This window comes from Amblyomma americanum, chromosome 5 (genome assembly GCF_052857255.1).
Source record: "Amblyomma americanum isolate KBUSLIRL-KWMA chromosome 5, ASM5285725v1, whole genome shotgun sequence".
Taxonomy (NCBI): domain Eukaryota; kingdom Metazoa; phylum Arthropoda; class Arachnida; order Ixodida; family Ixodidae; genus Amblyomma; species Amblyomma americanum.
In genome coordinates, this window is record NC_135501.1 from 24851459 (window position 1) to 24877054 (window position 25596).

A 25596-nucleotide genomic window follows, 5' to 3' on the forward strand; every position below is an offset into this window, starting at 1 on the left:
TCCTCACAGCAAGTAGTTCTGCTACTTCGTCTTTTCTACTTTCACCCTGCTTGCACTTCAAGCTTGGGCTCTTGCATGTCTTCCATGTGTTGAGTATAAATTTGTTTTTATGTCACAATTGTAATGACAAAGAAGTGCCCATGTGGCAGCGGGACTGCTCTCGGCGAGCGCGTGCTTCGGGTTGGTGCTGGTGGAACCGTTGACTGTCTGTGAACGCTGTTCTGCGCTTTGTACTTTCTGCCCGGAAAACCCATTGCACAATCATTAATTTCAAATATCCCTTTTACAACAAAACGAGACGTTCCCAATTGCCTACAATGATGAAATTCCAGATCACTGCGAAGTTTTGTTTTCTGGCTTGCCAACAGAGGTGTGTTATGAATCAGTTATTAAATTTCTCACTTTTTTTTTGGCTGTATTGAGGTAAAAAAAAACTTGAGTGTATTCTTTTCATTTGGTTTGCTTTCAAGATGGTGTAGAACGGTCGAACCTTCAGCTGTCACACTGGAGCCTTCTTTTCAAGGAACGATGCTCGAGTGGTTTGTTGTGCATTGTCGCTCTCTCTCGTCTCTGTTCAAAGTGGGAGTTGGTTGTTGTCATTGTATGGTGCAAAAGGTCGATTCTTTAGGTCTGAAATGGGCTTCCTGACATGATCCACATGCCTCGTCCAGCTCAATCTCTTACAACAAAGTTGCATAACGGGCAGTAACTGGCACAGAGGAAGAAGCGAAAGAAGCAGCATATGTGCGGAGAGGATTCCAGGCATTGTTGTGTCATGGTGAAACATACCAACCTACAGTGTGTGACCTGTGAGCATTTTTAATTTCCAAGTGTAAAGGTCATGGTCGTACATAGAACTCCTGTAACTTTGCTAAGGCTACACAATCTGTCTGCGAGCAGTTGCACTCAATATTCATTGTTCTCGAGCCAAATGCACCTGGTGTTTGTTAGGTGCCTTGCTTTGCATGGCTGAATACAAACCCTAGATCATAAAGTGAGTCGTCATGAGCCAACACCAACAGTTAGTCGAGATCATTGTGTGCGGGCACTACTGATGTTTGGGAACGCCTTGCTGCCGCAGTCATGGTGGACCACTGAAAGATAATTTATGACCCCAGTAGTGTTTGCAACATTTTGTTTTGAGGGTTCAATGAATGGTTTGTGATATGAGTACGTAGCTACTTCCAGCTCGCAAGTGTTGTAGTGAAATCTTTTACATGCGAACACTTGGACTAGCGGTTCTTTTGATTTGTACATGCAGTTACTGGTTGGCTGTCACAGCTTAAATCTGGCTTTGCATTTGAGCCGGCCTTCTTGGAACTGTGCTGATTCCACTCATCGAGAACTGGCATGTTTTGAAATTGTTACATGGTTTGGCGGGGTTCGAAATAGCAGAACGTGGGTGCCATCAGCAAGTGTTTCTTTGATGCATGCTTCTTTATAGTCTTTTTTTTTTGTCATGCCTAGTGCGGCTTGTCACAGGAATGTGGTGGCCATATATTTGAAGCAATAGATTACTTCAGCAAAGCGGGAGGATGTGGCATTGTATTGACTCAAGCTATGGGCCCACCTTGTAGACGGCATAGGAGGAATCGCATTCTTTAAGGGTTTCGGTTCTTGAGTAGGAGGCACTAGCTGCGAGGGTTTAGGTTAGATGAGACAGCAAAGATAATGGAAGGAGTAGAGAGCGGTGTTGGCCTTTGAGCATTTATGTGGTGTTGACTTGCGTGAGCCAATATTGTTGACTTTTTATACATGGAAACTTTAACAATGTGGCCTGCAATTTTCCCTACTGGTTGGTTTTGCAAGCAATGCCAGGGGAGGTTTTTCCTTCCTAGAGCAGCCATATTTGTAGCATACAGCAATGCGTATTTCTATGAATAAATTGCTGTTTGCATCCAAAGATCCATATAGCGATAGCAGCAGAAGTACCACGCAACCATCCTACCTGCCTCCTGCTATGCGATAGCTTGTCAGACTTGCATGCAAGGTGATGACGGGGCTGTATGTCTGTTCCCACCGAGTCATGTGCTTAAAACGGTACATGTGCAAATGAAGTGTAGTTATGTGGATTTGCCACATAATATTTGTGCAAGCATTCACACAGCATTCCAGTTTCATTCAGTCATAGGCACCGTTTATTCTGGTGCCTCTCGCAGCCTACGAAGCTGTTCAAGTTTGATTTGTTTTTCAATTTCTAAGATTTCCAATTTTTTTTTCTGGATATCAAGGAGTTTTTTCTCCTGCCGCTCTTGCAGAATACTGTTGTGGTCCTCTCGCATCAGCTGCAGACGCAGTCCATGCTCTTCGCGCAGTAAGGCCGCTCTATAGTCGTCCTCATCTGCCAGAGACCTTTCTAAAAGGGCCATCCGCCCTCTTGGAGCCCTGCCAGCGTCACCGGTGGCCACTGCTTCAGCAGTAGTGGGACCAGCGGCAGCTCCAAAAACAACTGTAGCACTGCTGCAGCCTGCTGCAGCTGTGCTGGAAGCATCAGCAGGTTGCACAGCAGGAAAAAAGAGATTGCTCTCCTGCTCAATTGCTTCTGGAGTTGCCCCACTCTTACCAACAGCAGCCGCTGGTGACTGCGGCTCATCCACGAGCGGAGGTTACCAGTCGTCTTCTGTAATAAAGAAAAGGTAAAAATTAGTTGGACAAATCTAAGCTTACAACACATTAGCTGTCTGCCTCAACAGCACAGATTGTTGGGTCAATTGGTGAAGAGACATTATAACGAAAGCTTTATAATGTTCTTATATAAGGCACCACTTGCCCTTCTCAGCGCCAAATAGCTGCCGTTGTTTCTGGGGGCCCCAGTTTAGTCATTCTGTTTTGTTCTGCCATATTCATCACCTTTCACTCTGAATTATGCCTGATGACCTCACTTTATTTTTTTCTGCTGATACAGTAGTGATAGTCACGCAGGCCCCGAGTTTTACAAATGTGGTTATCCTCTAACTCTGCACCTGCAGCTTTTTTGCTCATTCAATGGGTTTCTTTTCAATTTTAGTATATTTGCTAGTTTGTTCTCATGCGTGTCCTCTGGCCCAGGGAGCCAGTTATACGCCCTTCCTTTCTTCAAAATCATCAGCGTCTAGAACTTTGTCAATGCCAATGAATGTCGACAGCTTTCACTTTGTATATCCTGGAGTAGCTGAGCTAATCCACTTTCATTTTTTTTGCAAAGGTTTCCTTGTAATGCCTGCCTGCTTGCTTCGCCGCATATATGCGACACCAATGCCAAGGTGAGGCATACAAGAAAGGTGACAAATACTGCAGCCTGAGCCTGAGGGCTACAGAAAACATGCGCTTCGAGTGAAACCTCTGCATTGCAAAACTAACAATTTCCTTGAAACTAGCAGCCAAATTCGAAAAGGCTTTGAGCATTACACATAGGCAAGCTGCACCATTATTCACAACAAGAATGTTGTTACCTTATCCCTGGAGCACCATCATGTACAAGTACACAGAAATATGAAAATTTATGTGAAGGAGTGCATGCATAATGAAACTGCATTAAAGTTGGCATTCGTTTAAAGTGAGGCAGGAATGGCAAACAAGACTCAAAAACATCATCAGGAGAGAATGTCATAATGAATGCAGTTCAGGTTGCAGCACTGAATGCTTGCTCCCTCGGTGTCCGACGGTTAACCAACTCCTCGCCTTCCGCTACAGGAACACAGCATACCACTCACATGAATATAAGCCGTCAAGACAAAATGCCTTCAGAGTGCTGTCCAACAACATGCAGCTTGGAGCAGGTCATCATTTCGCACTGTCAACCAATGCAGCCTTTATCTGCACAAACATTCAGCCAACCACATGTAGAGCAGCTTTCAACAGTGTTGTATTAAATGAGATTTTTATAATTTGTTGTACATGAACTGTACAGTCCTCATAGCAGGTTCAAGGCAATAAAAAACATTGCAACAGCGTCAATTGACAGTACACGCTGCCGTTGTCATCAAAGGAATATAAAGAGAGGAGTGCTGTTTTTCTACAACATGCAAAGTGCTTTCTTTACCTGCATAATGGAATTCTTCATTGCCTGCTCCATCCACCATTGGCTGCAACAATCTTATAACAGGCAAACTTGCCACTGGTGGTAGGTCGATGCCTCCATCAGAGTCAGTCTGGTTGCCTACCCTGGTCATTATGTGGCTGGCAACAGCAATGACTTGCTCACTTTGAGCGCTCACAGTGCATTGAGCTGACCCTCCTCCTGAAAAGAAAAAAGACACTGCACACAGTGAAGCTACTCTTAATTTATAGACAATGCGCCATTAAAATATTTTGTTCATGAAGTGCCACACAAAAGCAACCAAAGGCACACCAATGCATGCAACTGTGTGTTGTTTTCGCTACGTTTTTGTGCCACCCGTCCCAGCAGTGCCAGGAATGAGTAAAGGTAGGTAGCTGTATGTACAGCCTTCCGGTTATTCAATAGTACCAAGCAACTGTCAATAGCGCGGCAAGTTTCCTCATGAACATGAAGGTCGCCAGTGTAGACACCGTCTGGTCTACGGTGCACCCAATTTGGCTTCGCGGCGCGATAGTATGCGAATGGTACCAACTCCGAGCAAAATCGTCCGTTGTCAGTTCGCTGCTGGCCAGGCGCGAGCCCTCCGTCCCACTGCACTGCCCGCTCATCATAGTCTTCTATGCAGCAGAAATCGCATGCCTTCGTACTGACTTGAATGTAGCAAACATTCTCTGTAGTTTTTAAAAATTACGGAGGCTGTACAGGATACTGCTTGGGCATTATTTACACGATTAACGCAGGCTGCATTCATCTGCATTTGTAAATAAAGCAGAGTACACTGCACCGAAACGTTATTACGTGCCCATTTACGTGTTATCACACTGTTCCTAAAAAACTATGCATTCCAGTACACGTTGCTTACGCCGACCGAAGTAGAATAATCATGCCCTTATCCATGGCATACAAAGCATGCAGGAACAAACATTTGTAAACGGCCGGCAAGCCGCGCTCACCTGTCTTGTGGCGATCTCTCTTTTTCCTCGCGTCCTCTTCCTTCGACTTTTGTTTAGGTTGGCCCAGCATTTCTTGAGCTGATTGGGGTCACGTCGGGTCGCCCCGTGATTGCTGTTAAACAGCCTGGCAATTTCCTTCCAAGTGGCGTTTTTTTTTTTGCCAGCGACGACACATCGTTTTTTTGCACTCTAATATATTCCGACGTGCGTTAACCAAACACAATACCAATTCCTTTTCCTCGAACGTGAACTGAGGCGCTGGTCTCCGCTGGGAGCAGGAAAAGCATGGGAAAAACTGGCTATGGCTCAACTAGGATTGGCTCAATCTGGAGCACGTTGCCAGCCAAAAACGTCAATCAAGTGGAAGCAGCGGGTAGCACTGAAATGTAGTTTTTATTGTTAGCAATTTTCAGCGGGTCACTCACACCTAGTGCCTGTTTATGACTGCTGAACGAGATGCGTTGTTTTATAGGAGCAAAATGGGCATTATTATAATAGATTGTTCAATACTCTCATCCCCAGACGAGCAATGCGCCCTCGCTTTCAAGCACGTGCTTAACTTGACGAAGCAAGTCAGGTTGAGCATCTATGAAACACGAAACCCAACTTGGCCGTTCTGAAGCCGCCTTGGTGCTTCGACTCGACTTGCCGAAGTTGAGTCCAAGCGCGAGCCAAGTTACATTTCTGCATTCGGGGGTTAGAGGTCCGCTGCTGCCCCACCCTTGTAAACTGAGGAATGTGAAACGAAACCACGTGGGCACACAAAGCGCATAGCCGCGAGGGACCTCAAAACGTTCCGAAACTCAGCTGGCCACCTGTTGTGCAACCAATTACAGGCTTTCTTTGGCTTACAACATTCAGGATGTCTTGTTCACCATCTTCCCCGCATGATAAAGGTGCATTAGCAGTTTTTCAGAACAAAACTTCGATATTTTTTAAAAAACGTAACCTTCATGCTAGGTTGTCAGTCTCAGTGATTCGCGACTCCTTTTTGCATATTTCGTCATGACACTCGCAAGACTGGCCTCTAAAGAGGATATAAGCTGTGTAGCTCTACAGGTATCTGCAATTAAAAACGACCTCTGTGTTTTCCCTCTCAAATCACACACCAAGCCAATTTAAAAAATAATGGGACAGAGCAGCGCCCTGTACAAATGCCTCGCACAACTTCGGGCTCCAACAGAGCTGGTCTTAAAGATTGTAGTCAAGCAAACCGATGATGAAGCAATCTCGGAAGAAGCCTATCTTCAGTAGCAGATGGTGCGTACTCTTAGTGCTTAACCACTGTATGGACAGCACTGAAAAAAAAACGGTCTCGCCCAGCTGCTCCATCCGGCGGTGGAAACAGGCAGATTCATATAGCTTGAGTGGATGTACGAAGTGGTCGGTGAATGCCTTCTCGACAACTGATGCGGCCATAAAGTCTACTTCAGCCTGCAATGTCAATGCAAGAACTGTTCTTGCATGCGGCCCCATGCAGTGGATCATGGACTTCGAAACTTTTACTGCAGGATATTCATTGTGTCGACCTTTAACATCCAAGGCATACTGCACCTTTATTGAGAGCACTCTTGTAGAGCCCTTTAAAAACGATAAATGTATATTAGCTTCGTCAGGCATTCATGTCACAAAGTACTTTACATATGAATACAATAAGCTTCATAAGCCAAGTGTTGCACCAAGCAGAAATGTTATTAATGTTGGGGGATGGGGTGCACAGGTCTCAGGCTGTTTGCCAAAGGTTGCAACATACTAAGATGATGTTATGACATCACGAGAATTAATATAGATTATGAAGAGAGGTCCTAATACAGGCCATTGAGGAACACTTGATGTTATGATGACAGATATTATTAGCTGTAGTGCATGCGATCACACAAAAACAAGCCTTTTTAATAGGTCATTCTATACATTTAGTTTACTAATTCTTAAAGGGACATTGATGAGAAATCGAAGGTGGCTTGTATAGACAATACCAGGGTCTGTATTCAGAGTTTTTGTCACAATAAAAAGCGTCATATTCTGCCGCAGCGGCCACACCTGATTAATAGAAATGCCTGCAAGATGTCCGCACTCCTTGACTTGGCAAGCCCGCCATCAAAGACTTGCAGTTGCTAACCTTTGTCAGCGTCGTCACAAGGAAGGTAAGGACAACCATTCCCATCAAGCAGCACTGCCTTGAGTGGCTGAAAGAATCCCAAAAATCAGATTGTGTGTGCTTGTATCTCCGAGAACTCTGCACAAAAGAAAGGCCTTCTCGACGAGATTTACCCCTTGAAGTGAGATCCTTCTACGAGCGTTGTCAACAGCCCGCAGTAGAGGACGATCTGCTACTCTACGCAGCCTGTGTTGTTGTCCCACTCACGTGCTGGAAAGAAATTTTGGGCCTTTTGCACGAAGGTCATTTTGGTCACTTTACTGACATGCAAGTTCCAATTACGCTTCACATGCGAAGTACAGAGCACGCGTTTCTGGGGCTCCCATTACCCTTGCCCAAGCATTGTAATATGCTGGCGCACCATCTGACATGAAGAGCTCAGTGCAAAGTGCCTCACCAAGTGTGTCTTTGATTGCCTGAAAAAAGCAACCATAGTGTCCTCCGTAGTACTTTTTGAGAGCAGGTAGGCACGTGGAATACCTGACCAGTCGTCGCTAATTACCAGCAATGTTGTTAGTTGCAGCAATGAGAATTAGTTGCCATGAGTAGAGCCTGTGTACACACTTTTCTTACCATTATCGAGCAGGAATTCCCTCCGTGTGGTATTCATAAGAGCTGTTTTTAACTTCTCTATGCTTTGTTCTGTAAGAAGCTCTTTATAAGCATACAGCAAAGCTGAGGTTTCTTGAAACTCATCAATCCCAGTGTTCTCCCCACGGTGGGCGGCAGTGGTTTTGCCGCCCACCTCTCAGTCCGACCGCCCGCGTCTCCAACCACCCGCCCACCTCTCGGGCTTAAATTTTGCTACAGTCGGGACTCGGGGGCCACTTTCTGTTGATGTGGACGCTACGAGCGCGAGGCGCCGGCTTCCACAAGTCCATTCTAGTGGACATACGGTCCCTAGGGACTATAGTGGACACAAGCGCGCTGTTCGTACACGCTCACAAACTAGAGACACAGGCTGTACAGCTGGCGGCACGGGTTGTTGTGACTGGGAGAAGGATGAAAAGGAAATTGCACGGGCTTGCCTACTGGCTCGAGCCGAGCCACCACCGCTGCCGCGTGCAGATAGAGAAGAATTAAAAGATAAGAGGAAAGAGAAAAAAGGAAAGAAAAGACGCGCGTCGCAGCAACAACCGTGCCTGCGCCGAAGCGGACGCTGCTGAAAAAAACAGATAAGCGGCCGAAGCCGCGATCGCTGGTACGTCCGGGTAGGTGACCTTCGAGCGCGCCGATACTGATCGTGCTGCTCACGCTTACGGCGGCTTTCTTTTACTTGATTTCATTATTGTTTATGTTTCTGGACAGCTGCATTTTTCTTTTCGTGCAATATTAGCATTAGCACAGCGCCTATTTGTCTTCCGCATTTACACTTTCAAAACGTTCCATTTTTCACCACAGTGCGGCGCCACTGACCGCTCCGCATTCGGACTTGGCTTTGTGCGTTCTAGCGCTAGCGAGGCGTCCTTAGCCCTTAGCGTTCACATGTGAACGAAACAAACAAAGTATTTGGAGTTGTGCCGTGCGCTGAAGATGGGTCCGAAGAGAAAAGTTGGACACCCGTCTGTGCTGTCGTTTTTTTTCTCCGAAAGTGACCGAAAACGTTATTGGTGGTACCGAAGAACAACATGCACAGCCAATGGCAACCGATGTGGACGTTGTTGAGCCCCCGACATCGGCCACGTCGAAGAGGCAGAAATCAAATACATATAATGATGGCAGTTCAACATCAAGCGTTGAAGCAACATGCAGTGTACCAAATACTGGCGAAGACAGCAAGCACGCATCGGTATTCAACGCATCTTGGATTATTGACCGTCCTTGGCTTTTCTACGACAACATCAAAGGTGGGATGTTTTGCAAGCTGTGCATAAAATATAATAAGAGGCCTTTCGAGAAGCCAGTGTGGAACACAGAGCCTTGCAAAAGGATCCGGCTCGAAAGTGTTTGTAAACACGAAGCGTGCCAGTCGCACCGCGACGCTATAGCCCTTGAAGCACACAGCAAAGTAGCAGTGTCGCCGCTTGAGAAATTGCAGTTGCCGGTCTCTCGCGACGCTATGAAGCACGCATTCGCATCTATGTATTACCTGTGCAAACACCGGATACCGCACACTGCGAACTTCGAGCCGCTTCTCGGTCTGCTCTCGCTGCTTGGGCTTGATGTGAAAGCACAGATAACAACCGGAAAGAACGCCACGTACTGCAGCCAGAGGTCTATTCAGGAGATGGTAACCTGCCTTTCGGATGTTATTGAGGACAAAATCCTACACGAACTTCGGCAGAGTGAGCATTATGCACTTATGTTCGACGAAACAACCGACTGCACAACACTGGAGCAGCTTGTCATCCACTGCAGGTACATGTTCAATGGGGAATTAAAAGTGAAATTCTTGGCCATGATTGATGTGCTGCCAGTGCTGGACATCCTCCAACCACATCTTAATGATGAAAGAGCATTAGCTCTCAATGCTACCAACATTGCATGTGCCGTGGAAGGTTTTATGGCCAAGAAGGGCCTACTCTTTGACACCCTTCGCGGAATTGGAACTGACGGTGCACCTGTTATGACAGGAAAGAAGGGTGGAGCTGTGAAGTTGTTAATTGACAAGCAAAAGGCTCTAACAGCACCCCAGAGCTTTCAAGCTGTAGGGATACACTGTGCGGCACACAAGCTCAACCTAGCAGCATGCCAGGCATCCAAAGCAGTTCCATATGTCAACAAGTTTAAAGAACTGTTGCAGAAATTGTACAACTTTTATGCATTCAGCCCAGTTCGAACAGCTGGACTGAGTGCTGTACAAAAAATTCTGGAGCACCAAGGTGGAGGAAAGTTCATTGAGCCATCTACCACCCGATGGCTAGGCGTTGGAGGGTCATGCAAAGCCATCCGCATTAATTTCTCGGCCATCATAGTCAGCCTGTCCAGGGAGGCAGAAGAACGCAATGACATCAAGGCAGCAGGACTGCTCAAGTTTGTGATGAATGTGAAGTTTGTCAGCACCCTACTGATGATGTGTGAGCTTCTCCCATGCATTGATAGGCTTTCAAAAGCACTTCAGAAGTCGACACTGCACGTGGGCATTGTGCAAGATCTCATCGAATCTTGCATAAAGACCCTGGAAGCACAGGGCAACAGTCGAACAAAGGTGAATGACTTTTATGTTAGCCATGACATACAGCTGACAGCCACAGAAGAATCGGAGGAATGGCTGCGGACCACCAAAACAACATTTATTAACAAGCTGGTAGAAAATATCAAGGACAGGTTCCAAGACCACCCTATACTGGCAAGTTATTCTACTGTGTTTGCCCGCAGCAACTACGAACAGATGGTGGGTGGCAATGGCATTGAAATTGCCAATGCTCTGGAGAAGCTGTGCCCCACTCTTGGCAAGTCCTATACCCAGGACATGCTTGCAGAGTGGATTGCATTTGAAAACTTCGTGCTTGTGTCTGAGCACGTGCAAAAGATGCCAGCAGAAGACTTCTTGCTTTTTGTGGCACATGAACTGAAAGAGCTGTTCCCACTTATGGCGCACATAGCTGGGTCGTACCTTGTGCTCCCACCACACACAGTAGACTGCGAGAGAGACTTTTCAGCTTTGAAGCTTATTAAGACTCAACTGCGAAATCGCCTGAAAGAGAAGTCGTTGGACTGTCTGATTCGTATCGCGTGTGAAGGGCCTGAAGTCAACAGCTACCCATACGATATAGTAGTGGAAAAGTGGGCCAAGATGAAGAATCGGCGGCCGAAGGTGTAATATGCAAAATATGCAGAAATAAATGCCTCTTGCATAGTGCGACTGTGCTTGGAAGTCTGCTGTGTTCTCATTATTCTTTATTACACCCCCCCCCGGTCCTCAAATGTCCACCTCTCAAAATTTTCTGGGGAGAACCCTGAATTCAATCCACATCTTCATGCTGACAAACTCATCTGGGTCTTTCTGCTCTTCATATCCAATATGAAAATTGCACTTTACATTGTAAACATCGTGCCTGCTCAAAGTATGGAGCCCACTTAATTCATCTCCACCAGTTGCGTGTGCACCAAGCAAAATCTTTTTACTCACGCTGGCTGAAATAAATGCTTTTTGCGTTCTGGTGTTGAGAGCGTCTCGGTTCCTGTGGCTCCATCTGCTAGCCTAAATCAAGGCTATGTTTAGCGGCCGACTGAATTCTGTAACGCTGCCATTACCACATGGCGTCACAATTGCTTGGAATCCAGGATCAAGTTCCTTCAAGCTACATTAATTCAAGACCATCGTCTTCGTAGTGAAGGCTCACGCTTCATCGTTATACTCCACTGTCGGTCTGACATGTAACCTCAGTTCACCGGTTTGGTAGGCCTAGCACCACCACCAGCATCCAACTTCGATCAGCTGGCTTCCTGGTCATCACGGGTGGAACAATTTGAAGATTTTCTGTTGCTACGGCAGCGTCTTTGGCAATGAATGAAGTCAAGGTTCGTATGCATCTCTAGTGTGCGGGAGTTTAAGTGCACCATGTCCTCAATTCACTTCGGCACTGAGAGGTGGAATGTGTGAGTACACACAAGTCAAGCAACACTTCACAGCTTATTGCAGAAATTTTCGCTTTCATAAGCACATACGGCAACGATCCGAGAGCGTAGACGCATTCTACTTTGCCCTGCGTTCGATGGTAAAGAAGCTGTAACTTTGGGCCTTTAACTGTCGAGGACAGGCTGGAAATTGACGGCTTTGTTGTTGGCCTGCTCGACGCCAAGCTTTCAGAACAGCTGTGTCGCATGCCAGATCTGACTCTTGACAAAGCATTTTTGCATGCTTGTTTGCACAAGGACGCACAGAAGGAAAGAAAGGAAGGGGCACAAGATGGGTCTCTGACTGTGCACGCAGGCACGTGCATCACAAATACATTCCAACAGACACACGTCAAAAAACAGATGAAGCTTTGCAACTTTTGTGGACCCAAAGCTCATGTGCATGCCTTCTGCCCTGTGCACAATGCTGTATGTAGGTTTTGCAAAAAGAAAGGACCTTATGAGAGCGTCTCCGCAAAACTGTCCGTCTCGCCGAGCAACGCTTATCTCCAAGACACTTGCACGCAATGTCTGTCCCATCAAGGCGGAAAGGACTTGACACGAAGTTTGTGCGCATGAAGGTCGACAGACTTCCTCCCAAATTTGAAGTGGACCAAGGTGCAGAAGTGACTGCAGTACCCGACACCTTTCCAGGCTTTCCGTCGCCACTGGGCACGCTGAAGGGGACTCTCACCGGGCCAGACAACTGCCAGCTGAGGGTTGCTGGTCAATTTTTCACTATTCTCAAATGGAAGGGTTGCACTTAGAAACAGAGAATCTATGTCCTGCTGTCGTCGCCGTCACCACTTCTTGGTTACTCAGCATAACAGGTATTGGAGTTGTTCATTTTGCAGATGCACTTCAACATTCTCCTCAAGGAAGTCAGGGTGCCTATCCCTCTCAGTTGCAAATGCAAGAAATCTGATGGCCTAGGGACTTTCGGTGCAGAATACACTATCGGACTCCAGCCAAATACCAAGCCTTTCACAATTAGCATACCTTGTAGCATTTCCCAGCCTCTCGTAATGTGGTGAAGGAAGAGGTTGACATCCTTGAAAAACAAGGAGTTGTGAAAAATATCGATAAACTTACACCATGATGTGCTAGCCTAAACGTAGTTCTCTAAAAGCTTTGGGCAGATACCGCCTCTATACGCCGTGAGCAAAACGCCGGTAGCGCCGCCTGTCGCCAACACCGCGAAGTGTAGGCGGGCTCGGTCGGGCGCTGTTCCCGCCAGCGTCTATGCATGTCCCCGCGCGTGCGGTCGTGCGGGTGTTCTTGATTGTGGTTAACGCTGCTGTCAGCCTTCAGCGATGTCGAGAAACAACTGCTGCGTAGTTGGCTGCTCGAATACCTACAAAAACTCGCCAGGAACGCACTTCTATAAGTTTCCGGTCCTGCCTCACGAGCAAGAGCGACGGCGGCGATGGATCGCGGCTGTACGACGCAGAAGGTGAGAAACCGCGCTATGTTTGCTTCAGCGTTCGATCGTTTTTCTTTTCTTTTTTGTCTTGCTTGAAGCGCTTGACCTTTAGCGAACGCTTCCCCGTTTAAACTTCGCCTCGTCAACAGTTAAAATCGCTAGCGAAGCTGTGATGTGCTCATTGCGCTTAGATGGTTTGAACAAAATGCTCCATGTTAAAAACAAGGTCGCGGTGCCTTTCAAGAATTAAGCATCAACGTGACACCTGTGGGCATTAAAAGCTTTAGATAGGGGGTACAACATTTGTGTTGAATGCTTTTAGCATGACTTCGCGGTAACAGTAACCGCCTGAACTTCGAAACATTTGTTCTGCGGTGAATGCGTAATCTCTCTACCCCGGCTATGTTACGCGTTGTGGTCACAATGAAAGAAGTTGTAAACTCTGTGAGACCTTCGTTTTTTATTAACCCTTGTAGTAGTTCTAGCATGCGTGGTTCTCTTTTTTGCATGAAATGAATCACTATGTTTTCATGCTGCTTTATTGCGGTTTTGTTTCGCCTCTGAAAGCCGCCGCGGTGGCTCTATGGTTTAGATGCTCGGCTGCTGACTCGGAAGACCTGGGTTCGATCCTAGCCGCGAAAGAAATGCTTAGGTGCCCGTTTTCTATGCGATGTTAGTGCACGTTAAAGAACCCCAAATGGTTGAAATTATCCAGAGTGTTTCACTGCGGAGTCGCTCACAGCCTGAGGTTTTTGTGACGTTAAACTCGATAAACCATCTCTACTTTGAAAAAAAAATTCAATTTAACATGTGATTTACCAGTAATATTTATTGCCTGGCTTTGCATTTGATTTCACTCTGTTAATATTGTGTCATGTGCCCTTTCAACTAATTGCTTAGTTCATGCACCTTTCTGTTATCTAATGGATCTTGTAGAGAGGATGGCAGCCCATGGGAGCCTACGAAAAACACCAGGATCTGCAGCAAACATTTTCTACACGGCGAGAGGTCAAATGATCCGAGAAGTCCTGCATACATTCCCAGCATATTCCCAAATGGGTACAGATGCCCAAAGCCTGGAAGTTCAAAGAGGTATCAAAGGTAAAAATAAACTTGACAATAGATATTTTCTGCTCCCTTATGGGAGACAACTCGGGTAGAGCTGCAGCGTCATAAATGTGCTTGTTTCTGGTATTTCCACAAAGGCGTGGTATGCAGGAGTAAGTGTATGAAAATGAGACTAACTAAACCACCACTGTCCTTTGATGGCACTGGTAGCTTACAATTGCTTGTTGCTTAATTTAAGACAAGTATTTTAATGACAAGATTATTCAGACTTTCTGGCACATTCCACGAAATTGTGTTAAAGAACATAGGTGGTTAAAAATAACTGCTGGATCTCAAAGAACCTATACATACAATCCCTGTCTAGAAGGCAGTACCCGCCAAGATTGTAAATTATTTTACATTCACTTCATCCTCTGCTTTACGTTACTATCAAAGAAATTTCTTGGCAATGTGATGAGGGAATAGGAACTTAATTGCACTTTGTGGTCTGTGTTCAGCTCAGAGGTCTATTTTATCATGCAGGCAGAGGCACAAGGTAAGAAAGGCACAATTTGTGCATACAGAAGAGTGTCCCATTTACTGTGCATAGCTATATATATCAGAACTGCTGTTCCTTGGGGAAAGGCCATTACTATATAAGAGAGGACTTTATGTTTTGTTATGGTTGCAGGTTGCGTGCACGTGAGCAAAAGGAGGACAGCGTTCCTTCGGATAGCCCACCACTTGAGGATGCCATGGATGACTGCAGTATGGAGGTGGAAAAGAGAAGTGTAAATACAATTTCTTTCATAGCTGCAAATGGATGTTTATCTTTAAATGTCAAGAAGCGGCAAGAGTCTGTATATGAATTGCCCTTTGTCATTATTGAGAAAAGCAATTATTACTGCTACACAACAGCTGTCACTTACTCATGCACCTGAGAGACTAATTTTTTAACCGGTTTCACTGCCGGGCTGCTTTACTGATGCACCTTTGTAGCAGTAATTTCTTGCTGCATCAGAAAACTTTATGCATGAAACAAATGACAATTTTGATGCTGCGTCACTGAATGCTAAATATGAGAAATTGACAGCTGGCGTTCAAGCATTAAGTAATAAGTCTTGCCAAGAACTGATCAAAGTGACGACAAGTATAGCAGGCCTGTAGTCTTCTGTGCTGATTACTTGACTCCATGTTTATTCACATTATGTGATAAACATAAAATCATTTGATTCTTATTTTTGCTGCTGTCACACTGCACCATGGCTGGGGTGCCACACGATGGCATAGGGAACTGCGTTGCTGTGATTTGGTTGACTTGCATTTAAATGGCTCATTACTGAGGTTTTAAAATAACAAGGGTTCCACATTTTATACATTGTACAGGTCGGATTGCGAACAGACCCTTGTGCATAGAAAACAGAACTTGACATGCCAAGCCTGTTCTTTTGCTGCATGCAAGACTGCAATGCTGAGACGCAAGTAAGTGACTGGTTGTTTATCATTGTTGCACACTGCATGATTCTATTTCTGTGCGCGAAAGGTGTGGATTGAAGAGATTTAATTTCAGGCAAAAACAAGTTGCCTCATGCACAGAAATTTAAAATTAAGGGCGGCCATATCTCATGGTTTTGATATCTTACTCACCATTTTCTTGACCCGATTTTATATTCTTTTTTTCTGTTTGTATTCCTTCTGTTTCAATTTCCTAATTTCATGGACATATCTACCGTATGTCTCTTGATTCTGCATGCTAGAGGCACACAATTTATTTTTCTTGTTTTTGAAGAATTGTGAAAATTAACAAATGAATTGAATTTCCATTAGGCCGTCCTTCCTATGAAGAAGAGCACCAAAGATGCTTCCTGGGGCACAACAACAGAGCTGAAAGACACTGCATGTGACCCGATGAATGTAGTGGTGTCGAACTCGAACACTCCAAATTTTCAAGGCTATGAGACACTTGCAGCTTGTAGCGAAGACAAGGCTGCAGACATACTCAAATCGATTGGAGGCATTTCAGTCCCAGTCTTTGAAAAGCTACGAGGAATAGTTATTGAATCTTTTAAAGCACGCAGATCTGAGGAGATAGTGCTTCAAACAAACGTTTCCTGTTTTTAATGAAGCTAAAACTAAATCTATCATACTGTTCTCTGGCAGTATTATTTGGTGTTCACAGGACCACCTGTTCTAGGTATTTCTTTTCCGTGCTGAATGTTTTGCACGAAAAGTTGAGGCCCCTTATATATTGGCCCTCACGATCAACTAATCAGATGATGATGCCAGAAAGCTTTAAGCCGCATTTTGCAGACTGTCAGGTCATTATTGACTGCACAGAGGTTGCTTGTGCGGCACCAGACACTGTGCATGAACGCGTTCTAATGTATTCAAATTATAAAGGGTGCTTTACTGTCAAGTTTTTAGTAGGCATCACACCAAGCGCCATCATAAGCTTTCTTTCAAGGCCTTATGGTGGTCGTGCCACAGATTCATTTATCACCTCAGACTGTGGAATTTTGCACCTTTTAAAACCTGGGGATCTTGTGCTGGCTGATAAAGGGTTTCCTCAGATAAGAAGCATGCTGGCAGAGCATGGTGTAAAATTCCAAATGCCAGTTTTTGCCCGCCCTAATCAGCCATTTACCCGAGAAGAGGTGAATACCACATACACTGTCGCAAGTGCTCGGATTCATGTAGAGAGGTCCATCCAACGGATAAAAATATACAGAATTTTGTCTCATAAGCTTTCCTCAGACCTTGTTCCTCATGTCGGAAAAATAATAGACATGTGCGGGGTGCTTGCGAATCTGCAAAAGCCAATTCTGAAAGCAAAGGACCATGCCTGAAAGTAAATGCATTTTGGATCTTGTAATGTCTATTGCTGGTTCACAAAATCATGCAGCATTAAGAGAGATTTTTTTAGTCATACCATGTAACAGTTGCGTTGAAAGTGAGACAGAATGCATGCTTATGTCGGTTTGACCTTGAGAAATAAAGTTTATTCTTATTTCAGAGCTTGATGTGATGATTTAGTAATTGCTGGGAGGAAATGCTTGAAGTAGAATGCCTGCAACCGTGGGACAGATGTGGCAATAAAATTCTCATCCACATTAACTTCAATGAGAATTTGCTGCTTCTTCGAGTAAACATAAAAGAAGCACTTCTGCATGCCAAGAACATACAGGGAAATCTGAATCTGCGTGTAATACTGGTGCGTCTTTTTCACTTCTAGCCTGCAGTCTTTAAATACTAAGTAAGGTACGTTACAGGATTGTTCGCTGAACTCGACAATATTTTTGTCCTTACATGTGTAAGGACATTTCACTTCAAGTAGGGCCTGCACCGGTTCTTGAGGTACAATGCCATCAGGTGTGCAGCACAGCCACGGCTGTTCAAGCATCACTACAAGCCCACAAGTACGGACTTGAATGCACATGTCTTCTTCAAATGATCTCACAGCTTCAGCTTCCAAGGCACTTCCATATGCTGTGGCAGGGGACCAGAATCTTGTGTCTTTTAGAAACCCTTCGGTTACTGCAATGGGATCCCGTCTCGATTTTAGTATTGTGTGCGGCCGGCTACTTGCAGATATGCGAATGGCTCGCATACTTCTCCAATGAGCAAGATCTCTGCGTGGTTCCCTTGTTATTGCTTCAGTATGAAGTATGTCATGAGGAGTAGCCACAACTTTTGACATATAAAATTCCATTTCAGAGTCTGTGTTTGTCCAGGTCTCAACTGACCGGTAAAGAGCTGAAGTGCGCATGTTTCCCTCTACAACTGGTGTAGGGTGCTGGGCCACTTCATCTCCTTCTGCTAAAATCTGAGGGGAGAGCTCGTTGCTGACTGCCGTGAGAAGTGAGCAATTTTCACCCCAAAGGCCGTCAAGCAGAGCAGCCACTGTTGTCGCATCTTGAACAGGGGGGGGGGGGGGGGGCGCTGGTGGTAGTGCAACCACCTCTTCCACTTGCTTCCCATAGAAGCTTTCCAGGCATGCTCCCTTTTGGTAAATTCCGAGGCTTTTTACAGAAGGTTTTCCCCACTTCCTCGGGTCATTTGTTTGAGAACTGTGCTCTTTTGAGTTCACATATTGCACCACAGCTGCAATATGTTTACAGCGTCCTCCCCGTCCCGCCTTGCAAGTACATTTTGCATCTTCTAGCAAGAAATCAGGCACCTGTGGGAAAAAATAAAATGCCACTTGTAAAGCTGCCCTGTAGCAAGCTTGAATCGACTACTTTGTTTCACCAGCCCTCACAGCCTGAACAAACTTTTTTTGCAAATTCTATATTTTGGAAACTTTCTGTGCAGGTAATTTGAAGGGTAGAGAAACTGTTCCAGTAATCTGGCTGGAATGTGCAAAAGCAATGACAAGACGGTGCTACACAGATTAAGCAATGAAGTGATTAAGCAATTGCAGACTGTGCACTTTAGACTAAGGGCGCTAGGGCAGGTGATAAATCTTTCGCCTCAACTATGCATTCGGGAGTGAGGGTGATATGAATAACAATGAGAGCGACACTAAAAATAAAATATTTATCAAATTTAAAAACTTTTTGCTACCGGCGGTGCAACTTTCCAGCTATTTGCTCGACTATCTCACTCGCGTGCTGTCTTGCAATCATCGAAACGCTCTTTTTTAACGACGGAACACGTGAAATTCGAGCTGTACGGGCAGTGGTAAAGTGCAAGAATAAAAACGTTCAGCCCTTACTGCCGGAGTCTAACCCGAGATGTTTTTTTCGCGCCCATCGTGCTGCTTTGCACACTCGCTGGCTTTTCGCGCGACCGCACCCTGCACGAGTCTCTGGCAGGTTGGACGGCACTCCCTCAAATTACTGTAACAATAGGCGTCATGCAAGCGGAAAAAGCGAGTGCATTAATCAAAGAAAAAAACATTGGCTGAAGCGGCAAGGAATGAATGTATTAGAGGGCATACTCACAATGAGCTCCACTTCGTAGGCAAGCTTGTTGATGCTCGTCTGCGGCAGACATTTGGCGCGTATGTTGACGATGACGTCCCAGACAGTCGTGAGGTCGGACACATGTCCACTATTATAAAGTGCTGTCCCCTTGCGCACACTCTCACCGGAGAAATAACCGTCCGGAACACGCAGAAACGGCAAATCGCACGCACGCACCTCAGCCATGCTTGCCGCGTGAGGCCCACTGCTCGCCCGCCGTCCCGCCTGCAGTTCCAACGGCCGCCGCTACGCGGCTTTCAGTGGCGCCCCTATAGGCGCTGCACAGGGCGTATACACCGACGGATCCGTGCTGGAAGGAGGCGCATCAGCGGCTGCCGCATGTGTAGTCCCTTCTCTCGGCATCGCCAGGCAGAGCCGCCTCACATGCAGTGCCTCGTCCACAACCGCACAAGTTGCCGCCCTGCACTTGGCAGCTGATCTCATCCTGGAGACACCAGACCTCTCTCCAGCTGTCGTCCTCAGCGACTCCAGGGCTGCGCTCACCACGCTGCGGAGGGCGCACCATACACTGCCCATGTATGCCAACCTGGACAACAAGCAACGCCAGGAACGAGCACTCGACCGCGACGTTCTGCTCCAGTGGCTCCCGTCCCACGTCGGAATCAGCGGCAACGAGCAGGCTGACCAACTGGCCAAGCAAGCTCACGCCGACGGCACACCGGAGTGCACTGCAATATCCCCCCTCGATGTGGCTCGGCACAACATCAAAGCCCGCATCATCGCACAACACCCGGATGCCAGAGTAGCCGCAGGCAAAGCACCGAAGCCCATAAGCTCCCGTGACTTAGATCTCATTGCCCGGACCACCCTCCTTAGGATGCGCATAGGCTGCGTCTGGACAGCCGAGCGCATGCATCGTCTACGAGGCGCAGCCAGCCCCATGTGCAAAGACTGTGGAGAAGTGGAAAGGCTGGATCACCTCCTATCAAAGTGTCCTGCCCTCAACAAGCACAGAGAAGTGCTGGAGGCAAGCTACAGACTCCTGGCCCTACCCTGCGAGTGCGCACGACTGCTTTTCCCAGCCGGCCCGCGCGAGAAAGCGCGACGCGCCTTCAGGGCTCTGCTCCAATAAGTACGAGATGCCCAACTACTGGAGCGGTTCTAACCTCCCCCTTCCTGGCGGATATCCCCAACAAACCGCACCTTTTTGAAGTGCCGCACATGTACGTCAGATGGTGATGGGTAACGGTAACAGTGTACCAAGATTATCGACTCAGGCCTGCTGTCCCGCATTCTCTGCTCGGTAAACACGCCGACCAGCGCTTGCCTGGATCCACGCGCACATCCTGCCACCTCCCTATTGGCCGAGAGACCTGCGCCTCCCTGCTGTCCGCGTGATTCCAAACCACGCCTATCGCCCTCTCAGTCGGCTCTGTCCACTCTGTCTCCCTGTCGAGTGCGCATCGGCGCTCTGCTCTTGGCGCGGCCTCCCCTCCCGGCCCGAATACGCGAACACGGGAATCGCGACTGCGCGTCTGCGAGCTCTACTTTCTCCCTCTATCCTGTCCCTCCTACCTTCCCCCAGCGCGGCGCAACGACCATTTCCTCCCCTGAAAGAGAGAAATTACCGCACGCCTCGTGCTCACCCCAATTTCTTATTCCTTTTCCCCATGAACATCCATCTCTCTCCGTTGCTGCCGTGGTTTTTGGCTCCGTCGTCGCCGCGCCGTAGAGGAGGCCGGCTGTGAGAATGTGGCCTAAGGGCCGTCGTACGATCGTTTTTTTGCGGCTTCGGCAAGGTCCGCTTCGAGAGCGGTCCGCTAGTTTTCGGCCGCCAGGCGGACGTGAGGTGGAAAGGTGTTGTACGATCACTTTGGCGCTTGCGAGTGAGGCGGATGGTCCCAGCATGCCGATTGGCGCGCCCGGCATATCCGTCTGTCGAATAGCCTTCTCCGGCTGATGGCAACCTAGCCGGCGCGAGCGCACCGCCAGCCGTGCAAGCGCCAGGTTAAAAAGGAACGGGATAGCTGTCTCCCCGCTTCCCGGCACCACGCCCAAATGGCGGTCAACGCGGATGATGTGGCGATCCTTGCCTCCGGTCCAACCTACGAAAGCCCAGCTGTCCGCGCGGCACTACAGAATGCCCTGGATGCGGTCGTCAACCACCTGGGCAACATCGGCCTAAACATCTCGCCTGAGAAAAGTCTGGCAATGATGGTGCACCCCCGGCCGAGCTACCGCAAGAACACACCACGGCTCCACCTCTTCGGAAGCCCACTCCCTTGGCAGACCAGCGTCAAGTACCTGGGGGTGACCATTGACCACGCGCTGCGGTGGAAAACGGCGGTGCAAGGACTCCGAGCTGGGAATCGCCGCATCACTGGGTATGTTGCCCGCCTCCTCGCAGGCGGCGAGAGAATCTCAATACCACTCGCGAGGCAACTGTACGAAGGTATAGCCGTGGCGCGAGCTCTCTATGCGCTCCCGCTGGTTGGTGTCCGCGCTTGGCAGTGGAAACAGCTGGATGCCGACCACAGGAAGGCCTTGCGTCGCTTTGCGGGACTCCACAACACCTCGCAGGTGGGCCCCACCTACGCCGAGCTCGGGGCCTGGCCGGTTTCACTCCGGGCAGAGCGAGCGGCTCTCAATCACATCGAGCGTCTCCACCGTGCGCAGGGCACAGCAGAATTCATAGCCAGGCTCCGCAATTCGCCGCACTCGCGCATGGGGCACGTGGCGCGCCTCTTTGACGAGTGGACGCCGCTAACCTGCTCCATCGCTCCACCTGCCCTGCCGCCGCCACACCGAGATCGGCCGCTGAGCATAGAGACGGAACTACCGCGAGTGCGATCCAAGCGCGACACCTCCCGCTGTGCCATCCTTCAGGAGGCGGCCGAGCGTCTATATGGCGACTATGCAGACCGAGTGGTCCTCTACACAGACGGCTCTGTGATGGATAATGGAGAGTCCGCCACAGCGTCCTGCGCCGTCCCGGCTCTTGGAATCGAGCGACAGTGTAGAGTGCCGCACTGCCTCTCTTCGACTGTGGCCGAGCTGGCTGGGCTCCACCTCGCCGCGGACATCATCGCCGGACAGTCCCGGATGACAGCTGTGGTGATAGCGAGTGACTCGCGTGCCGCCCTGCTGCAACTACGTCATCCCGACCGCGGCACCCCCTGTGTGGCGAAACTGTCTGCCAAACTGCGTGCAGTGCGCGATCGGGGTTGTGACATCGTGCTGCAATGGGTTCCTTCGCAAATTGGCCTGCCCGGTAACGAGGCAGCCGATCGGCTAGCGAAGAACGCGCATGGGGACAGTGCGATTCCCGAGAGCGATGCCGTGACGCCCTTTGACGTGGCCCGCAACACCATCCACTGTAGGCTGATGGAAGGACACCCGGATCCCCGTGTTGCATCCGGGAACCCTCCGCGCCTTATAAGCTTCGTGGACTTCGGCACCAGGGCTAGACGTCTCCTGCTGCGTATCAGAGTTGGCTGTGTGTGGACTGCCGAACGCCGCCAGCGCATCGGAGGCGTCGGGGGACGGTCTCTGTGCTGACTGCGGCGCGCTGGAAACAGTGGACCGCCTACTATGTGAGTGCCCCGCATTCTCGGGACCGCGAACCGCACTGCGCACAGAATATGGGGAGTTGGTGCTTCCCTCTGCTACCTCGGGAGAACTACTGTTCCCGGCCGCATCTGCCTGGGGAACGCGCAGGGCTTTACGCCACCTGATCCGCTTTATTGATAGGGCGGCCATTACCGGCCGCTTTTAAACTGACCCCGAGGCCGCGCGCCGCCCTCTGTGTAGTGTGAGCGCGCCGCCATCTCTTCGGGCGCATCGCAGGGACAGATCGGTACGCGCTGACTGCCTTCTCCCTTCCCTCCTCTCTTCCTGCCCTTTGCAACCAGACCCGCTTCCCTCTCTGCTCTATCTTTTCTCCCCCTCCCCGCGCAGCCCAGTTGCGGTGTTCCCCTGCATAAGGAGGCAGTTACCGGTCTGCGCCTCCCCCCTTCTCTCTCCCCCCCCCCCCCCCTTTGAGAGTTCCCAATAACCACTTTAGCGCACCGCCAGCATCGCTCTGCGCGCCGAAACGGGCTCCCGCATCGCAGAGGCGGCCGACTGCCTTCGCCCTTGCCTCCTTCCCTGCCCCCTCTCCAAACCCTGTATCCCTGCACACTGCACTTCCCCCCCCCCATCCCTATTTACTTCCCGTACGAGCGCTCCCCCCAAATGATAACCTCTTTTCGTGGTCACGTGGTAGTTTTTTCCGTTCCTTGGCGACCTGCACCTAGGCCTAGTAGGCTGCGCCTCGGCATCGCCATGGTGTGCGTGTTGAAGTTCCTGCTGTTGTCGGCGGCTCTCGTCAGCAACCAGATCAGTAGCTCTTGTGTAGAGATTTTGCGTCGGTACATGGCCAACACAAACGGGGCGAACTGGCAATTAGTTGCACAATTCGTCGCTGCAGCGTAGGCGTAGGCGCAAGCCTATACGACGTCTTCTGCGAGATCGGCGCCAACTGGGCGAGTACTTCACTTTAGTCTGGGACATGAGGGATGGAGATGGCACAGACTTCTTCCAGTACTTCCGGATGTCCGTGGAAAGGTACAGTGCGGAAGTTCATACCTTCCTTGCCTTTTTCGAACGTGCGTTCGCGTTGTCACATGGACGCTCTCGACGGGTGCAGTGCCGACACTCGCGGTAATGCGGGAGCGGGGAAGCGCGTTTTCGCGTCATGTGAACACTTTATAACAAGTAAATTTATGGCGAATTCCACTGGTGGATCCGAAGCGAGGCGCTCGAATCGCAAAAGAGCGCCCCAAACCGCCTCGGAGCACAGCGACCGTTGTCGACCAGCGCTCCGTATGGAACGGAGTTGCTCCAAACGACCAGCGGAATTCGCGCGGTCGGTCCAGGTCGACCAGTGGAACTCGAATCCGTCGTCGCGGAGCAAGAAAAGCTGCGCCAGTACGACCAGTGGAAATCGCCATTAGTATAAAGAAGCAGGCCTAGAATGAAAAATGTGTTCACGCGCGCAAATATTACTATTACATAGGCATTGGCGTCTTTGCATCGTTAAGTTTAGGGGAGCACACCGCCTAGGCAGGCTCGAGAGTGGTGCTCATGGAAAAAGACAGCGGTTTCTCAAGTTTGTTGCTTTAATTTCAAATTTTCTGGCTTGGCCGCGCGGACACGGTGTGATGACCCCCATAATGCGCAGGTCCACACGGGACGGAGAGGCAAAGAGACACCGTATGGCTCAGTTTAAACAAACAGGTATATTCAATAATTACACATGATTAAGGTTATACATCAGAGGCTGGGGCGTCCGAGCTTACGTGCCGACGACTTCATGGGGGCGATGGAGTGGCTCCGGAGTTGGGCTCGAGCGGTTGCTGGCAGAAGCTGCACGCCGTCGGGCATCAATTCTCCAATCCAAAATAACATGCGAGATGGGGACCACCCCTTTGGGTTGGGCTTAGCCTCGAACCCAGAGTCTGTTAACAATACAAACTAAATAAACAACAAAAACGCCACCACTCTCTCTCAAGTGAGAGTATACACAGGCTCTCTCTTCGGAGCTAATTCACTAGCGCCTGTCTTTCCACATTCTTGGCGAGTACTGCCTGTCCGCCATGACAGGTGTCCGTCGCGGCCCTTCTGGGAAGCTGTGGGTGCCTTCCCGGCGATAGCCCACGACAAAGGGGGGGGGGGAGGGAAAGAATGTCGTCTTCGTGGCAGCGCATAGCGTCGGCTGTGGTACGGCGCGCTCTGGCCCGCTGACAGCTCCCTTGTCCTGGAATGTAACCGGAAATTGGGGACGATAAAGCCTGTTTCCCCGGGGCGGCGGCGGGTCCGGTTTTTCTGGTCGTCACTCAAAGAGCATGGCTGGGTAATTGATGATGCCGCTGTCACGGGTCTCCGTCTACGCCGCGCCGTCGAACGTGGATCCTCGTAGCACACACGGAATGTCACACTCGCTCACCCTCCAGAAGAATGTTCTCCGAACATTTGAGTCCACGCAGCTCCCCTTGTCTTTCTGAATCGCCTCGCACAGTGCGTCCGACAAAACACTTTTCGCTGCACTCAACACCACTGCACAACACCATATGCCTCCGCTGTCAATACTGGCGTCTCCAGGGGCAGCACTGATCTTCTTTTACAGATAAACATGAAACTCAGCACCCAAGCCTCTCTTTTCTAGTCCAAACTGGACGTAATAAATTTACCACAGTTAAAGGAGCTCCCACTTCTAGCACGATCACGGCACAGACAAAAATATAGATAACGAAAGGAAGTAGGGCAGGTTCTGCATGCGCTCCGCATGCTCTCCTGTGAAGGTGTTACTTAATGACAGAAAGGTTTAACTACCAACTCCGATAACTTAACACATAAGCACATAGCAATGTTATGAGCTGTGGCATTACACAATTCTAACCAGTTCACAACTCCGCTCTGTTTACGCCATTAGTCCGACTTAGCTTTCCGAT

General features: G+C 48.9%; 3 protein-coding genes and 1 long non-coding RNA gene across 4 annotated transcripts; all 4 read left to right on the plus strand.

The window, feature by feature from the left end:
• The first annotated feature begins 9234 nt into the window (after positions 1–9234).
• Positions 9235–11013, plus strand: LOC144134604 (zinc finger protein 862-like). The gene has a single exon (XM_077667486.1). It carries the CDS (start codon positions 9378–9380, stop codon positions 10911–10913), a length of 1536 nt encoding a protein of 511 aa, XP_077523612.1. The 5' UTR covers positions 9235–9377; the 3' UTR covers positions 10914–11013.
• A 1900-nt stretch (positions 11014–12913) lies between these two features.
• LOC144134605 (uncharacterized) lies at positions 12914–14973 on the plus strand. Its single transcript, XR_013315166.1, has 3 exons — positions 12914–13163; positions 14070–14234; positions 14872–14973. It is a non-coding gene; the product is annotated as an uncharacterized LOC144134605 (long non-coding RNA).
• A 4220-nt stretch (positions 14974–19193) lies between these two features.
• Positions 19194–20237, plus strand: LOC144133744 (uncharacterized). The gene is made up of 2 exons (XM_077666866.1): positions 19194–19216; positions 19514–20237. Exons 1-2 carry the CDS (start codon positions 19194–19196, stop codon positions 20235–20237), a joined length of 747 nt encoding a protein of 248 aa, XP_077522992.1.
• Positions 20238–21163: 926 nt separating this feature from the next.
• On the plus strand, positions 21164–22663 carry LOC144133745 (uncharacterized). Its single transcript, XM_077666867.1, has one exon. It carries the CDS (start codon positions 21164–21166, stop codon positions 22661–22663), a length of 1500 nt encoding a protein of 499 aa, XP_077522993.1.
• Positions 22664–25596: the final 2933 nt, after the last annotated feature.